The 18,390-nt window shown below is 35.9% G+C and overlaps 2 protein-coding genes across 10 annotated transcripts in view; both read left to right on the plus strand.

Moving 5' to 3' along the window:
• The window catches only part of ERC2 (ELKS/RAB6-interacting/CAST family member 2), a 968,268-nt gene that overhangs the window by 291,373 nt on the left and 658,505 nt on the right, over nt 1-18,390 (plus strand). For all 9 annotated transcript variants that reach the window (XR_014295433.1, XR_014295434.1, XR_014295435.1 and 6 more), the window contains one exon: nt 7,279-7,434. Coding sequence is in view for 6 of the 9 variants with exons in the window: in XM_082637445.1 (XP_082493571.1) it covers nt 7,279-7,434 (156 nt within the window). In the remaining 3 variants the exon portion in view is untranslated. The remainder of the gene's footprint in view (nt 1-7,278; nt 7,435-18,390) is intronic.
• Nucleotides 1,510-4,389, plus strand: LOC309813797 (transmembrane protein 11, mitochondrial-like; the record flags this gene model as incomplete). The annotated part of the gene is made up of 2 exons (XM_082638937.1): nt 1,510-1,579; nt 4,016-4,389. 2 exons carry the CDS (start codon nt 1,510-1,512, stop codon nt 4,387-4,389), a joined length of 444 nt encoding a protein of 147 aa, XP_082495063.1.

The following is an 18,390-nucleotide window of genomic DNA, read 5'->3' on the forward strand; positions in this document are numbered from 1 at the left end:
GAGTCAGAAGTAGGCCAATGAGACCATGAAAAGAAACATCAAAACACCCTAATTGGGCTTCCCTGGTGGCACAATGGTTAAGAATCCGCCTGCCAATGCAGGGGACACGGGTTCGAGACCTGGTTCGGGAAGATCCCACATGCCGTGGAGCAACAAAGCCCGTGCTCCACAACTACTGAGTCTGTGCTCTAGAGCCCATGAGCCACAGCTACTGAAGCCCGGGTGCCTAGAGCCCGTGCTTTGCAACAAGAGAAACCACCGCAGTGAGAAGCCCACACACTGCAATGAAGAGTAGCCCCCGCTCTCCGTAACTAGAGAAAGCCCGCGTGCAGCAACGAAGACCCAACGCAGCCAAAAATAAATAAATAAATTTCAAAACAAAAACACCCTAATTGCTTTTAATTTGAACTAGCCCAACCTGATTCTGTGCGTGTACATTTTGTTCTAAAGAATTAGATACCATCTGAATAAACAGACAAACACAAAAACAGCAACACGAAAATACAGCATGTCCCATGTCATCTTCTAATCTAGGTCATCATCTTTTTATAGTTTGATAAGGCCCAAGAAGAAGAGTTTTTGATTTTTTGTTTTTCTTCCTAATGTGCCTTAGGCCCAAGTTGACTTCTTTGTGGAGCGCTTAACTCGGGCTCACATAACTGCGGTGAATTCCACCCAGTAAATCGTTCCAAAGGCAGGGCATTACTCAGATAGCTGGACCAAAGACTGCTCAGTTATGTTTGCAACTACAACTAGATGATTTTTAAAAGTTAAGCCTTCAAGAGCCTCTGTGGTACCCAGTAATAATAGTCTAGAATTTTATTCTAAATAAAGTGTAATATAATTATGTAGGGATGTTTCCTGAACATTAGATCACGTCTTCTCTTTAAACCAATTGGCCCTAAGTTTGTTGATTAATGTCTGTAGACCGATATGTGATCACAGCGAGTTCCATGCTCTGTAAAAAATGCTTGTATTTTCTTTCTTGGCCTGATATTAAAATGAAACCAGTAATTCTTCCTGTATTTGAAAGGAAAGCACATTGTGACACTCAGCAATAACATAATTGTTACTTTTTGTGACTAAATGATATTGCTTTTTTTGATATTCCACCCACTCACCATTTCAGTGTCCACAGTTCCTAGAGAGGAATTGAAAACTGTTTCTTGCTGTTTAAGGGGAACATAATGTTTGGCAAACACAAAAAGGGTAATAAAGGCATCTTTACTGGCAAAGTTTCTCCAGAGAGTTTACTCCTAGGGTTGCTGGACACTTATGCCAAGTTGGATAGCTCTTGAGAGTAGCTTCATGTTTCTCTAAATGTACTTGGCCAGTAAAGTTGTCCTAGTCTCTTTTGCACTGATCCGTCTTGTCCCTTGTATATGTTGGAAACCTAAAGCCATTTAGAACACCCAAGTCACCTGAGGACCTTATGAAAGTGGAGATTCAGATTCAGTAGTTGGCTGAGTTGTGGCCTGAGATACTGCTTTTCTAAAAAGCTCTCAGGTGATGTCAGTGCTACTGTCTGTGGACCACACTTTGCATAACAAGGATCTAGACTGTGCTCCATGGCAGAGAGGTATGCCCATGAATCTTGTTCATACCTACCTCGTATCTCACACACCTGGCAAGGTGACCGGTACCCAATAGATGCTCAGTATATATTTGTTGAATGAATGAGAGAACTTCCTGTATCTAAATTTATTATCAACTATAGCAGACATGTCCTAGAAAAAAACCAGAGATTATTAAAAAAAAAAAGATAAAAGCAGAGATACAATAAACTTATTTTAGTCTTTCCATCTGACATTCATTCTCATTGCTGTAATCCCTGCACTCGTTGGCTTCCTAATATTCATGGCTGATGCCAGAATCAGCAAGCTGGGCCCATTGGGTAGATGGTTGCTAGGGGTTCGATTCCAGTGATTGATTGTTTGCCCATCAGATACATATTTTGCATCTTTTGGATGATGGATATAAAATAGTCTTGGGTATGAATCTTTAAGTAGGAGTTATAATCTGGATGTATAAAATGAAGTATTATTATAAGTATTATTTTATGAATATATGGAAAGGAGTAACTTAAAGAGATGTTCAATTCAGATATTTTTTCTTACTCATGGGGAATGAAGCAAACACACTTAAGTTGTTTCCCCCACCCCAAACTTTTTTCCCCACATTCTTGCAATCTTTCACCAAAATATGTTAATATTATAAAAGCAAAACAATTTCATGCATTTCCTATCTCAAGACTATTTGAAAAATGTCACCTGAGACATGGAGTGCTGAATCAGGGAGCATGGGGGTCTATGTCTGTTCTTTCATTGCTCTGGTCTCAGAGCAGGCTCTCAGTAAATGACTTGAGTGACAGAAGCTGACAAGGTGATCTGGATATTTAAGCCCTCAATTATTTTAAATTGGGGGTAATCATGGCAAGTTTTCTCTTGAATCCAAATCATTGTTTTGACTCTTCACTTTAGTATATAACCCTGAGCTTAACATCGTTAAAGTTCTATTTTTTTTTCCAAGAATTAACTTCTAGAGGAATAATACTGGAAAAAATAAAAGTAAATAGAATACTTTGCTGTAGGACTTCCCAGAGTGATTAATGCTAATATGCATTGGGAATCCCCAATAATCATTTCTCAAACTTACTTGACCCTGCAAGCCCCTTTTCACAGAGCATTTGGGTTCTGTGGACTTGCTGTTTTATGTTGTATTTCACTTACCCCATCTCTAAGGAAGGCCTACAGTTATCTGCTTTGAGAGCTTGCTTATTTGTGAAACACAATCTAGATGAGTATTTGAAGATCTCACTACATAACTTATTTTAGAATATCAGTTATAAATAACATTTAAAGATATTCCGATGAAGATTCTTTGGCGATTGGGAATAAAATGTTGCTCTGCCTTCTAAAACTCCACTTTTCAGGATGTTACAGCATATGTCTTAAGTATTTTTTCTCTCTATTCTGGACCAGTGCTTGAGTTACTGAGCATGTGTATTTAGTATCTGTTTTGAAAGGCAACATCCATGTACAACATTGAGCCATATCAGGACTTGTGAGATAGTTTCCTTCTGTAGTCCTCCTTAAATATGTTTTTAGTCATTTATCTTAGTTTTAGAGCTTTAAAAAAAAGAAAAAGATAAAATTATTCTCCCTGAATTCTTCAAACTGAAGCAGTAGAGAAGGTGTGACCATGGCAGTCATTTTCTTTGCCTTTATTTTTCATGCTTATATTTCCTCATGTCTTTCCCTGGTTCAGCGTTTTGAATATCTTCTTGGGCAGAATCAATAGATCATCTAATATGTCTGTGTATTTTGCATCTCTTCTCCTCCCTAGATCTTACTGATATTCTCCCATCTCCTTTTCTCTATGCTTATGATTTTAGGTATGGGTTCTTGAAACTGACTTCTTATTGTAAGAACAGAAATATAAATAAGGACAGAAGAAATAGATCCTTATTAAAGTGATTTCCACAATATCCATTTTTCTTTCTTTCATCTTTTTTTTTTTTTGGTATTTTGGGACATCTGTGGCTAAAGGAAAATAAGTTTGGGAGGAAATACAAAGGCTGGTTAATTTAAGAAAATTAGTAAAAGTTAAAATATTATTTTTAAAATGTGTTCCACCATTTGGTGAGATTTTTAACTCGGATATGTATAGGTCAATAGGATTTTCTATGTTTCTAACTCCACTCTGATCTTTCTTTAGCAGTATGTAATTTTTAGAAGTCCAGTGAAAAGCTCCTTTTTAACCCATTTAGAAGTTGGCAGCTGTGGTCATTACTAACTTAAAGCCTTAGAAATTGACTGAGAGGAAAGCTGAGGGTTTCTTTTCCCCTTGCCTGCATGATTAAGACCTGAAATTTTAACAAACGCTATCAAGAATTTAAGGTGTAAAATATGGGACTACAAAGCGTATTGCAGTACACAACATATTTATACATGGATATATACATATGTATATACATGTAAATATAGTTACCTTAGACTTGAATCTGAAATCTCAGAAGATTTTGGCTGCTGGATCACCGTGGGCAACTGCCTGCACAAGACCACCGTGCTGGCGGACACCGCCTGCCTCTTCACCCCACTGGCGCTGCCCCTGGATTACTCCCACTATATCTCCCTGCCTGCGGGCATGCTGAGCCTGGCCTGCTGCACCCTCTACGGCATCTCCTGGCAGTTCGACCCCTGCTGCAAGTACCTGGTGGAGTACGACGCCTACAGACTGTCCCGGCTGCCCCTGCACACACTCACCTCCTCCACCCTGGTGGTGCTGGTCCTGAAGGACGACTTGCACAGAAAGAGACTGCACGACACGACAGCACTGGCGGCTCTGGTGTACTACGTAAAGAAGATTTACGAGCTCTGCGCTGTATGATTGGGGCGGAATAGGGGGAGCAGGCAGCCCGGCCCGCGAGGTGGCGTAGCACCCGTGCTGCTCTGTGAGGCAGCGGAGCCCGGGTAGGCATCTGGCTTCACGTTTGTTATTTTAAAGAAATAACAGATCACAAGTGTACCAGGGTTTTTTTTTTTTAAGCTCATCACACTAAGATATGGATTTCCGTAACCCATGGGGGCCTGAGGCTGTGGAAGTCCGACCGGGCAGCAGGATGTGATGGAAGCAGTGCTACAGAGGGGATGTGAACGCGCCGGTGTCGGGGGTGGGGGTGTCGTTAAGTATGTTGTTTACCTGTACCATCCAGAGCCAACCAGAAGCTATTGACCATTACAATTATGAGAATTTCAAAAAAAAAAAAAAAGAGGAAAGGAATGTTGGCCTTTTCACACTTAATTTACAGTTAACTCTTGTAAAGATTGCACTTAGATATTTGTAAATGCTGACTGTATCTCAATAAAGAGGGGAAATCTATATTATATTGGTTAGTTTTAATAAAGATCTATCTTTTAATATGTTTTAAAGAAATCATATAGTCTTAAGGCCTTCATGGGGGTAAATAAAATTGTTACTAGTGGGTAGATGGGAGTGATGTGATTGGGGTGGGCATCATAATTATCTATGTGGCTTTTCAAGTTTTCTATAATGAGCATGTCAATTTTATAGTCAGAAAAAATCTTGATTTAATATGACTCTCATTTATTTATGAAGGCTCTTATGAACTTCTGGAAGTTTTTTTTTTTTTTTTTTCCTATAGCCTTCTCATTATTGCTGCTCTTTTTACCTACAGTTATCACAGCTTAGAACTCAGATGAGTCACTAAGGAAGACTCCCTACATTCGTCAGCTTGGCCTGCTGTAACAAAATACCATAGACTGGGTGGTTTAAAAAACAGAAATTTATTTTCTCACAGTTCTGTAGGCTGGAAGTCTGAGATCAGGGTGGCAACATGGTTGGATTCCTGTGAGGGCTCTATTCCTGGCTTGCAGATGGCTCCCTCCTTGCTGTGTTCTCACATGGCAGAGAGAGAAAACAAGCTCTCTGGTATCTCTTCTTATGAGGGTGCTAATCCCATCATGAGGGCTCCATTTTCATAACCCCGTCTAATCCTGATTACCTCCCAAAAGCCTCATCTCCAAATATAATCACATTAGGGGTTAGTGCTTCAACATATAAATTTTGGAGGCATGTAGACATTCAGTCCGTAGCATTCTCCTCACTCAAATTGGCAGTATACAAGATTTCCAGATATGCATCTAAGATAGGAAAAGACTGGCAGGCGATACATAAAAACATGATAGTTATCACTGGATGGTAGAAATAGAGGGGATTTTCTCCATTTACTGTGAATTTAAAATATATTATTATACTTTTATAACTGAAAAAATACAATAAATATATTTAAAGTAAAATGAAATACTACAGAATGTAACATTCCATAATAGTCTTGCAAATTTCAGAATTGTTTTCTTTCATCTTCTTGGGGGTTTCCCTGAGAATTAATAAAAGTGTCTTCAGCACTTAGAGCACCCAGATATGGGCACACAGCGGAGCTCAATACGCAGCTTTTGCTGCTCCTCACTTTTTCTCTTTTAACAGTGATGGCGATGTCAATGATAATAATAATGATTATCATGTTACCACAGGAAACATGCCATTGGACATATAATATAGGAAAATAAAATAGAAAATAGCCACAAAATCAGGACAGACATATTTGTTGAAAAGTTTTTTCTATGAGTTGTTATGAATAGAATGCCCCATTCATTGTCTTTACTTCTGGAACTCTTTAGTCTTTTAGATTCTAAAAAATGGTAAAAAAAAAAAAAATGCGTTGGTGGCTCATTTTTTATTAAATTTCAATTACCAATATAATATAAGCTCCTTGAATCTGCACAATAAAATGTCAGGTAGATGGTGACAGTCAGAAAACTTGAAGTCAAACTTTCAGTGTGTTTAATTCCAAGGACTGATTTGAGTCTAATACCTGAGGTTTGAGGAAGTGTTTTTTTCCTCTATAAGAGTTCTCTCTTCTCTACTTTCTAATGCATTATTTCTTATTATGCTCTATCTTGTGTGTGGAGTCTGTCATTTCCTTTTTTAAAAAAATTCTCCATGGTTTTTCCTCAATTATTCCCACATTTCAGTGTAATATTTCTAGTTTTTTAACTCTGTAAATCAATGGGTTTGAAATGCCCTTCAAGGTAGTAATGCTTTTTGTCACGCAATCAGCTGACTGCTTGCCAAACAAATAAATCATGATGTGATATATTATTTCCAGTTGCTGTAAATTTTCAATATTTAGTGTATAAGTCATACTAAGTCGTGATTCAGTTATTTAATTTCACTTATGTCTGTATTTTAGATGAGAATCCTTTTCCCCATTAGTAGATTTTAATTTCCTTCTCTTTCACAGTCAAATTCCAAGCATTCCTTATAAAACCAGCCACAGAATACACACATGAACAAACCGTTTTTGTATTTGCAAGTAGACTCAAAAATATACACTGGTAAACTATATCTGAAATTACAAATTCGTCTATTTAAATGACGTTTTTGTTTTCTAATACTTTAGATCACTTTTATCACTATTGCCTTGGTAATTTGATTCCCAGATATGAGACAAACATCTAGGTAACTCTCTGTATTGTATTGACATATGCTGTTTATTGGGAGCTTAAAAAATCTCACAAGTGATCTTCAGAAGTGAAAAAAATAAATTGTTCTGAATTCAGGGCTATGTCTACACCATGATTAATGTATTACTACTGAAACTGCTTTCTGAAATTCTGTTTTGATAATATTAAAAAAACAATTTTCTTTCTCTTTCTTTTCTTTTCTTTTTTCTTTTTTTTTTTTTTTTACCAACAGGACACAAAAATCGCTTCATTGGAGCGAAACATAAGGGATCTTGAGGATGAGATCCAGATGTTAAAAGCCAATGGTGTACTGAACACTGAGGACCGCGAAGAAGAGATAAAACAAATAGAGGTTTACAAAAGTCACTCCAAGTTCATGAAAACCAAGGTATGGTCCACAATTATAAACTTTTATATTCTTAGTGTGACTGGAAAGTTATGGTTTAAATACATGCTTTCCCCAGATACCCACATAATCTGCTTTATGTGATATATGAAATATATGGACAATAAAGAAGAATGAAGAAGATTTTTAGTTCAGAAGCATGGATTCCAGAAAGAAACCAGGGAAAGCTTTTGGTAGAATTTCTACTTACTGAGGGGTTCAGGGTTTCCTAATGAGTTCTTTTGTGTCCCTCTTTCATGGAAATTAACATTTATTTTTAATAGTCCTGTCTCTTCCAAATTTTTTGAGTTTTCATAAGTTTGCTATTTTTAAAAATTTCAATCATTGCCCAATTTTTGGCCCATCCCTGGAAGGTGATTGTCTTAAAAGGTGTTGATCTTGGAAGCCAATTTAACTGATTTCAGTGATATGAAGGTTTTAATGTAGTATTTAAGACAGAACTGATTTTGAGTCCCAATGCTGAAATTATTCAATCTCTGTGATCCTCAGTTTCTTCATCCATGAAATATGGATAAGAAAAAGAAAATACCTTCATCGTTGGGTTGCTTTGACAATTCCAGGAGATTATGCATTTAAAGCACTTAGTCCCTTGTGTGATCTCTAAAATGCATTCAATAAATGTCAGGCATTGTTGTTGAGAGTGTTGTTATTATTACTGTTATCTGTTGGTGTGGAATATTTGTGAAATATTATTAGAGTAATCTGTTCCATTATTTTATATCAGTATTGCCAGTTTTAAAGAATTTGGCTTGTATTTTTCAAAATGAAACCTTGGGTTGCAAATGGACCAGTCATCTGAAAATCTATTATTTTTATATATGCATAATTATTAAATTTATGAACAGCCTAATAGGCCTTTTGAGACTTTGAAATGCTTTTATTTATTTCTCTACTTAAGCTATTTTCTTTCTGAAGACAATAATCACACCAGTTAAAATTCTTTTTTTCTTTTTTTTTCTACCACTTGCTCTTAAATATCCCTGTTCTTGTTGTAGGTTTTACTACTGTTTGTTGCTTTATAAAACACTACAGAGTTAAGAGTGATGCAGACTTCTGTGAGAAAGCAGTGGGAGTTGAGAGGAAAAAATGCTTAAATGATGGTTACGATTTTTATCAGTTGTGAAATATATGCATAGTCATTGCAGAGAATTTTCAAAATTATAGAGAGGAAATAATATCTAGCATCTGCTTCACTGTGTTTGTATGTGTGTGTGTGTGTGTTTCTCTAGGAAAAAACCAAAAACTATGCTTACTTCTGCCAACTTCCATCTGTAAGTTGAAGTTGAGATTGTGACTAAAAATTTATATCAAGGAGCAGAGATAAGAAGAATGTCCAGTGTATTTGAATATAACCCCTTCCTTTCAGGAATGGCCACAAAATGCAGAACGGGTTTCGCTGCTCAGTCCTCCCTTCTGGTTTCTTTATTGCAGTCCTTCCCTCATAGAGAGTTGAGCTGATGTGCAGCAAGCACAGTAGTAGGGTGGCCTGCAGACAATGACCAGATCACTATAGGAATGAAGACCAGATGCACAGATATGAGTGAACTCATGAAGTTTGGGGGAAATTATTGTTTTGGCTGAAACTTTTCCTCCCCACCCTGTCCTGTTATTCAGCAGTGGGAGATAGTTCAATCCACTTCTACAACTGAAAAGGCAGTGAAATTTGTTAACTCTGCCCCTCACCATAGATTGTGTCCAGGTGAATAAAACATGTATATGGTCTTCAGCAAGCAAGTCATGACCTTTATTAACCCATAGTCTTCTGAGACACCATCAATCCTTGAGCTAGTTTTAACATTTAATGGTTAGCTACTTTCAAGGGTTCCCAAAGTGGTTAGTTAGGTCAGAAGGATATTTGAGGAGAGAAATGGAGTTAGGTGAAAAGAGTGCAGGCTGAAGACTAAAGCAGACTTTGGCAAATCTCTAGCCTGCCCTTTAGCTCCATGGCCTTGAGGAGTGACTTAAGTCACTCAGCCACATTTTCCTCTTCTGTAAAGTGGGGACAACAATGTAAATCTTAGAGGGTGACTCAAAGTGTTAAATGAAATAATGTAGTTAAAGCACCTGGTTCAAAAAAGTAGCTAATAACAATATCTATTATTATTGAAGACATATAACCAAATATAATAATAATTATAATAGTAATATAAATGTTATATTTAACTTGACTAACAGGGAAAAAATGGATTTCTAAGAAATATAAATAAAAATGATTTCTTATAATATCATGCAGATATCCCTTATAGACTGATAAGAACATTACCTAAAAAGTACTAGTAAGAGTTAGTTTTTAATATTTTCTCCATTGAAAGAATATTTTTATTGGATTGAACTGTAACATTTATTGCTTATACCTTGTATCATTACTTCAGTTGCTTTTTTTTTCTTACCTTTCCTACTTTTGAGAGGGTAGTGTGATTCCTTATTTAAGCCTGGGTATGGTTGAGTAGGTCTGTTAAGACATAGTTATTGCTAAGCATTTAGTCCTGAGTGCTTGTGTTTTGTGCTTTGTGAGATCCCTTAGGCTGTGTGAACTGATTCTAGTTGGGTGAATAATTTATCATGGAACTTGTTAAATTTTAGAGGCATAGACTGATATCCTCTAAAATTGGATTGCTCTCATAGTTCATGGTCATTGTAGCCTATTTGGATAACTTTTCTACAAAGCTTATATGAATATGTTGCTTGTCAACATCATCACACATATCCAAGGAGTTAATTTTTACAATAGCTGGTTACACACATTGACAAGAAAACTGTTTAGTGTCACCATTGGAGTCTCTTGAATTCTTTTGTTTGTTCAGAGTTATATGGATAAAGCTTTCAATATTGGATTTTGAGCTCTGTGGTCCCCAAAGGGGCACTCAAAGTGGTGTATGTTTAAAGTGTTTCCCATTTCCCAATACTGACCACTTAGTTGGGAAGGTAAGAAATGTACTCAAAATACTACCCTGAAGATTTGATGGGAGGAGAGTCCATTTCTGGCTGGAGTAATGCAAGTTGTGTAAGTTTAGTGTTAGCGTTTTCTTTGTCTAAATAATCAGATTGGTAAGACTACATTGACAGGTCTGGTGAAGAATGCAAACTCAAATCAATATCTGAGCAAACCTAGAAGGATAAGTGAAAATACCATTCCACCCCCAACTCCACACCCATAAGGAAGTAGGAAGAACTCAAGTCTATATGAAATGATAGGCTTTTCCAAAAAAGAAAAGAAATACTGGATTTAAATTGCAAAAATCTAGAGGCTCTAAAACATACATGGGAAATGGAAATGTAGTTGTTAAACTCATTGGGTTTACTGAAGCAGTGATAGAAATGGAAATCATAAGGTGAGTTTGGATCCTGTCTGGCAGAAAATGCTAGGTTTGAGGCAGGGACAGTTGACTTTAGAAACTGTTGTTTTAATAGTTCATAAAGACTCGAAGGGTCATGGTAGAGGAACATTCCAGAAATTCTTATGAAATGCTGCACAAGAAGGGCAGCGGAACTCTTTGGAAACCAAACCTGAATTTGCAGCTAAATATTGTTACTTCTTGCTGCTTGTTTGTAGTGAATACGTAGAAAGCTTTTGAGTGCCCCAGAGAACTTTTCTTTCACCAGGTCCTTTGGAGAGGCACCTTCAGGCTGATCACTGTTTATAAAGGTGCCAGGCTTAGAGGTGCTCTTTAATCTGAGCTTTTCTTTAATAGAGGTCTAAATGTTTTCTATCATGATTACTTGGAAACTTATTATTTTTTTAAATTGAAAAAAGATTTAAAAATTCAACCTAATCATAAAAAATAGCTCCTATAATATCTATGTTCTCATTTGCTTATATTTTTGAAGTTTTAGCTGAAAATTATTTTTATGACCCATTGGTGATAAAATTGACTCAACATTTGATTCCTCTTCATTAACAGGGCATGATCTCAATCAATCTCAATCTCAATATGCAACTATTTGCTCCAAATAGATAATAAAGGCAGCTAATAATAATTCTTATGTACAGACTCATTTTCAGAAGTAGAAATAAGTTGAAATAGATAATTTTAAATGTTTCAATGAAAATTTGACATGGAAACAATGTTGTGGTATGAAAAGGGAGTGCTGCTTGCATTAATTATTAAAATGAATAAAGAATGTAGCTGGAGGGAAAGAAAGTATTTTAAGTAGCCATGTGAAATGGCATGCGCCTCTAGTTTGATGTTGAGCAGATGGCTGGGGCTGGTAGGTCCTCTTGAAAGCTTTGTGATTAAATTAAGTAGCAGTGAAGACCTAAATTGCTTTTATAAATATGACATCATAGAATAAACATGACATAACATTTTTGGAATAGTGGAAGGTGAATTGCAAAAAATGTAAAAGCAGAGTTTGGAATCTCAGCTTGTGCAAAGGCAGGGATACCAGACATAGTCAGCCAGGATTGAAATCCGTGCATCTTGCAAGCCCTTTGTCACATGCACGTTGTCCCTGAGAACTGAGACTCTGGGAGACCTTCCTAGCTGTGCAACTCTCCCCTGTTCGAAACTCCAATTTCTACCCCCTACTCCCAAGGCATAGAGGAATCAGACTGTGAGGGCAAAATCTAAGGGGTAGTGGAAAGCATGAGCTACCTTCAGGAGCACTGCTAAGACTTTAAGAATGGAATGTACCATATAAATAATTGTTTTTCTAGTAGGGAGAGAGTGATGGCATCCCCTGTTCTATACAAGGCTTTGTTCCTTGTTCCACACATTTTTCATCTACTGATCCCAGTACTTCTACGTTAGCTACTCCCTCTGTTTTCAGAGTTTGCCAAAGATGCCACTCTGCTGTCTTAGATCTCCCCCTTTATTCTGAATTTGTAACACATTTTCTTATTAACCTCTGATGGATTACAAACCTAACAACCCAAACTGCATGATAATAAGCATATCACTTTCTAGACATGAGGGCCATATCTGCAATGAAAAAGAAGCTGTTTTCTTTGGCAAAGTAGTTTTTTCAGGGTGTTAGTTGTGTCACAGGCATAAGTGGTGGAGGAATTTTCAGACGAGATGAAGTGTGCCTGATGTCCACATGGACTTCATATAAACCATGTGATGTAATTCCGATAGGCTTTTCTTCTTGCCATCACGGAGACAGACCTTCCCCAGCCTCAGTTCTCATGTGTGTTAGATTGCGTCACTTTCCATTTTTATTGAGTTTATGGTTATAAAAGAAGCCAAAGGCGTATTTTTATGGAAGAATATGATTTTTTACCCTGTAACTATGTTCCCCTTAGAAAAGCCTTATTCTGTTATTGTCTGCATAAAATATTTATTTAAAATTTACCTCATGGCAGTGATAGTCTGAAAGCTATTTAAAGCAACTGCCTATTCAATATTTATAGACTGAGATAATTTTATCATTATCAATCTATTTTTATTGAATAAAGTAGGTGTATATAGACCCTGCCATGTCTTCCTTCCTATTAAATACCATTCCATTGATGTTAATTTCATTCAAATTCCTACTCCCACATGAAGTTTCTACTCTGATAATTTTTAGAAGTTAGCACAAAATAGGTTTGTTTGTTTGTTTCTTTTTACTATAAACATCATCTTTGTTAAGGCATGTAGAGTTGGAAGTGTTTTTAGCTTTATTTTCAGATAAATCAGTTTCATATGTGGAATCAACTATATACTGTGCTGTCAACTACAACTGCATATGATTGGGGCTATACCCACTGAGAAGAGTGCTGATCATGCTGATCACAACAGATTTAATTTATTTTATAATTTTCTGTAATCCTAATCCTGATTTTCCCTCATTTTATTTATATTCTGTTCTTGTGTGAGAGAGATAAAGAGAGGGGTGGGGAGAGGACTTATTTTGTTCTAGCTAAAAATCATAGATTCATCATTTGTTAAATTATAAAGAAATAATGTATTTCATGGATTGCACAGACCTGAGCAGTGCCACCACCTGGTCACACATACCCAAAGCATGTTGATAATCTATCACAATTCTTTTTCAGTGAACCTTTTAGCATACTCAGAATCCTTCTCAAGACTGACTTCTGGCCAGCCACTACCAAACCTTCAGTTTTGGCAAGCAAGATGAAACCTATTTGTCCCCCGATCTAGTCTGATGTCTCCCTGCAAATGGGATTCCATATCAACCTTTCTAGTAAATGCTCTACCCTGAACACTTCTGAAGATGGGGGTGTCTCAGTTCTTCTTAAGCATGCCACTCTGTTCATGCTCAGTAGTTATTGTCAGTAGCTTGCTTCTTATTTAGCTAGTTTTAGTTGTTGAAAAAAAAATGCTGGATCAAATAGAGTTTAAAAACATACAATTTAAAATGTACTTATGAACTTTCAAGTTAGAAAGAATCTGAAGGGCCAAAATTAAGCCAAGGCAGGAGGCTGGAGTGATAAGTAGAGCACTGATTCTGTCTCCTTGTTGGCATTTGCTAGACAGGTGAACTTGAACTTTAGTTTTCACAGTCACAGGGACACTAAAGGAAAGTGACAGAAGCCTGAGTCTGCTCAAGATGAGGAGTCAAATAGGAATCCCACTACCACATAAAGCTGGGATCCCAGACAGCTACACTCTTAGTGCAGGAATAAAGTAAAAATAAACTCCCCACTCTATTCTCCTCCCCCCTAGACTAAGGGGTTCCAGGGAAAATTATTTGTTTATCTATTTTAAAACTTTGAGCCAAGAGAAAGGTGAAAAAACTAGCTTTGAGAATCCATAACCACAGCTGGCTCTTACGCAGATGTGCAGTGTGAGGTGATCCAAAAACTTTAAGTATCGAATTTAGTTTAAAGGGGCCTTTGCTTGGTTGTGCCCCAGGTATTGGCAGAGACAAATGCTCTCAAGGACCACATGTTCACCTTGGACCTCAGTGGTTTTCTCCAGATAAAGTTCCAAAACATATGAGTAAAAAATATTTAAAAATTACAAAACCTGCAAGAAAGCAAGCCACCATAAGTGAAAGCCAGTAGAAAGAATAAACAGCAGAACCAGAAAGCAGGGACTGCAGAAATTGAAATTTTAAGGCAAACACTATGAAATAAATATGTTTAATATGTTTAAAATATAAAAGGAGTTGAAAATACGAATAAAGGGCAAGACCAAGCAAATTTAAAAGGAACCAAATAAAATGTCTAGAAATAGGAAAATATACAAATGGAAATTTAAAAGTTTGATAAATAGGTTTAACTGCAGAGTGGTCATAGCAGAAGAGAAATTTAATAAACTAGAAAACAGGGCAGAAGAAATAAAAGATAAAATGATGGAATACATGAAAGATAAGATACATAGAAGATAGAATAAGAAGCTGTAGCACAAGTCTAACCTGAATTCTCCAGAGAAAGAAAGATGGAGTGTAGGGACAGTCACTATTCAGAAGCCATATTTGAAGAGATGAAAGCTGAGAATTTTCCAAAACTGATGACAGGTATCAGTCCACAAATTCAGGAATCTCAAAATACCCCAAATAGGATATAAATAAAATGAAATCTATTTGCATGAAAATAAAGCCATAAAATCTTAGAGGCAAAGAAAAAGTCTTAAAAAGTAGAACATTTGTCCAAAGGAGGTATATGAATGGCAAATAAGTGTACGAAAAGATGTTTGATAGCATCTTAATCATTAGAGAAATCAAAACCATAATGAGATACCACTTCGTACTCACTGGAATGGTGATAAGTAAAAAGACAGATAATAACAAGTGTTGGTGAGAGTATGAAGAAATTAGAACCCTCGGGTTGCTAGTGGGAATACAAAATGGTATAGTCACTTTGGAAATCAGTTTAGAAATTCTTCAAAAAGCTAAACATATAGTTACCATGTGGCCTAGCAATTCCACACCTATGTTTATACCCAAGAGAAATAAAAACATATGTCTCCACAGACTTGCACATGAATGTTCTTACCAGCATTATTCATAATAGCCAAAACATGGAAACAACCTAAGTGTCCACCATGAGATGAATGGATAGAAACAATATGACATCTTCATATAGTGAAATATATTCAGCCATAAAAAACAATGAAGTACTGATACTTGGTACAACATGGATGAACCTTGAAACGTGCTATGTGAAAAAAGCCAGTCACAAAGTACATATATTGTGAGAGTCCATTTATATGAAATTCCCAGAAAGGGCCAATCCATAGAGACAAAGTAGATTATTGGTTGCCTAGGACTTGGGCGTAGGGGATAAGGAAAGGAGAGTGACTTCTAATAGTTACAAAGTTTCATATTGAGATGATGAAAAGTTTCTAAAATTTGCTTATGCTGATGGCTGCCCAATTTTGTAAATATACTAAAAACAATCACCTGTATGCTTTAAGCAGGTGAATCGTACGGCATATAAATTATATTTCAATAAAGCTGTTAAAAAAGGCAACTAGAGCTTCCCTGGTGGCGCAGTGGTTGAGAGTCCGCCTGCCGATGCAGGGGACACGGGTTCGTGCCCCGGTCTGGGAGGATCCCACACGCCACAGAGCGGCTGGGCCCGTGAGCCATGGCCGCTGAGCCTGCGTGTCTGGAGCCTGTGCTCCACAACGGGAGAGGCCACAACGAGAGGCCCGCGTACCGCAAAAAAAAAAAAAAAAAAAAACTCAACTAGTGGAAAAAAGCCCCATTACCTTTAAAGGAATGAATTTGGAGTGAGAGCTTGACTTCTTAATAGCTTCTGTTAAGCAGAAGGTGGAATAATATGCTCAATGTGCAGAGAGAACATATCTCTTAACCTAGAAAATTACTTTTAATAGTCAGCAACAATATTCATAAAAAAAGAATAAAGTTGACATATGTTTAGACCAAAATTGAGTTTGCCACCAAAGGAAATTTTAAATGATGCATTTCAGGCACAAGGAGATTCCTAAAGGAATATCTGAGGTGAAAGAATGAATAATGAACAAAGATAGTGACAAATGTGGGGGTAAATCTAAACAAACATGGACTGTAAAAAAAAAAATGATGAGTGAAAAACAAAACAGGAAAGAGCTAAAATATATGATGACAATGTGAATGTCAAGACGATGGTGACTGGACTTAAAGTGTCTCAAGATCCTTATATTATTCAGAAAGAAGATAAGCATAGATTGGCTTTAGACTTAAATAAATGTAAGCCTGCTGTGATTTCTAGGGTAATACCCTAACAGTTAGAAATAAATAAAACAAACACATTAAATAAGTATAAAAGTATAACTTTTAAAAGAGTAGAGGCAAAAAAATAGAATGAGAAAAAAAGTCATTCAAAACAAGGCAAGAAAGAAAAGAGAAGAAATAGAAATGGTAGCATATATAGAAAGTGCAATGATGGTTGAAATAAATTCACATGTATCCACAATGATAATGAATGCTCCACTAATTTTATAAGATAGGAGAAAAGAATCTGGGTATATGCTATTTACAAGAAACTTCTCCAATATAAGGTTAAAGATATACCGAAAATGAAAAAAAAAAAACAAACTGATCAAATACCAATCATAAGAAAGCTGTTGTAGACTTTGAGGCAAAGAAACCATTTGAGAGCTGAAAAATTTGCAGAGCTATAAGGAGGAATTGATTATTTCACCATTATAGTGGATGGTTTTAACCCACTCTCAAGTAATCAACAGATGAATCACATTAGAAGATCAAAATACAGATGACTTAAACTACCCAATTAAAAGTGTTATCAAATGTCATGCACATAATACAGAATATCGCACCCAACAATTGTTGGATCCATATTCTTTTCAAGCACATAGTAAACAGTACATTTATGATAACTGACCACATACTGTGCATTAAGCAAGATACACCAAATTTCAAATGATTAGTGTAGAACAGGCCATGTTCTCTGTTCACAAAGCAAGTAAGAAATAAAAACCACAGAGATAACTAGGAAACATCTATATATTTGGTGATTAAGAAACATACTTCTAAATCATTCATGAGTCAGGAAATAAATCATAATGGAGATTGGAAAATATTTAAGACTGAACAATAATGTCAATACTACATATCAAACTAGGGAGAGTGAGCTAAAATGATACAGGAAAATTTATGGTCTGAAGGCTTATACATGGAAAGAAAAAAGTATGAAAATTGGTGAGATTAGATTCCAACTTAAAGTTAGGAAGAGAAAATAGAATAAATCCAAGGAAAGTAGTAAGAAGAAAATAATTTTAAAAGGAGAGCAAAAATTAATGAAATAGAAAATAAAAATGTTGGATGATCAACAGAACCAAAATTGGCTCTTTGAAGAGATTATTTAATGGGACATGCTTCTGCTGAGATTCATCAAGAAAAAGAGAGTAAATATGAAGACTATTAGGAATGAAAAAAAAGATAATCATAGATGCCATAGATATCAAAAGATAAATGGGTTTTATGAAAACTTCCTGCCAATAAAGGTGAAAATTTAGATGAAATGAAAAAATTTTAAATGAAAAACAACTTCTCAAAATTGATTCTCATAATTGGAAATATGAATATTCCTCTAATCATTAAAGATGGATGAAGTAAGTAATGGTCTTTGGAGAAAGAAAATACCAGCTCTGGATAGTTTTTCTGGTGATTTCTAGTGAACATTAATGGGAAAAAATTTGCAATTTTACATAAACCATTTCAGAACACATTAAAAGAAGGAACACTCCCTACTTTATTTGGAAGGCTAAGTTGATACTAAAACCTGACAAGGAAAGCTACAAGATAGGAAAATTACAAATCAATCTTACCCATAAACATAGAAAAGATTCTGATAAAATATTAGCAAGGTGAATCCAGTAACATATAAAAAATATACTGCATCATGATGAAGTGAAATTGTTCATAGTAATGCAAAGGGAGAGTAATATTTTTAAAATCCATTAATATAATTTATTATAACATATTAAAGTTGAAAAATGTGATAAATCATGAGATGCAGAAAAAATGTTTGATAATATTAAACATTCCTTAATGATTAAAAAAAACAACTCTTGGCAA

The sequence above is a fragment of the Mesoplodon mirus genome, assembly GCF_964341445.2.
Source record: "Mesoplodon mirus genome assembly, chromosome: 12".
NCBI classification, from domain to species: Eukaryota; Metazoa; Chordata; class Mammalia; order Artiodactyla; family Ziphiidae; genus Mesoplodon; species Mesoplodon mirus.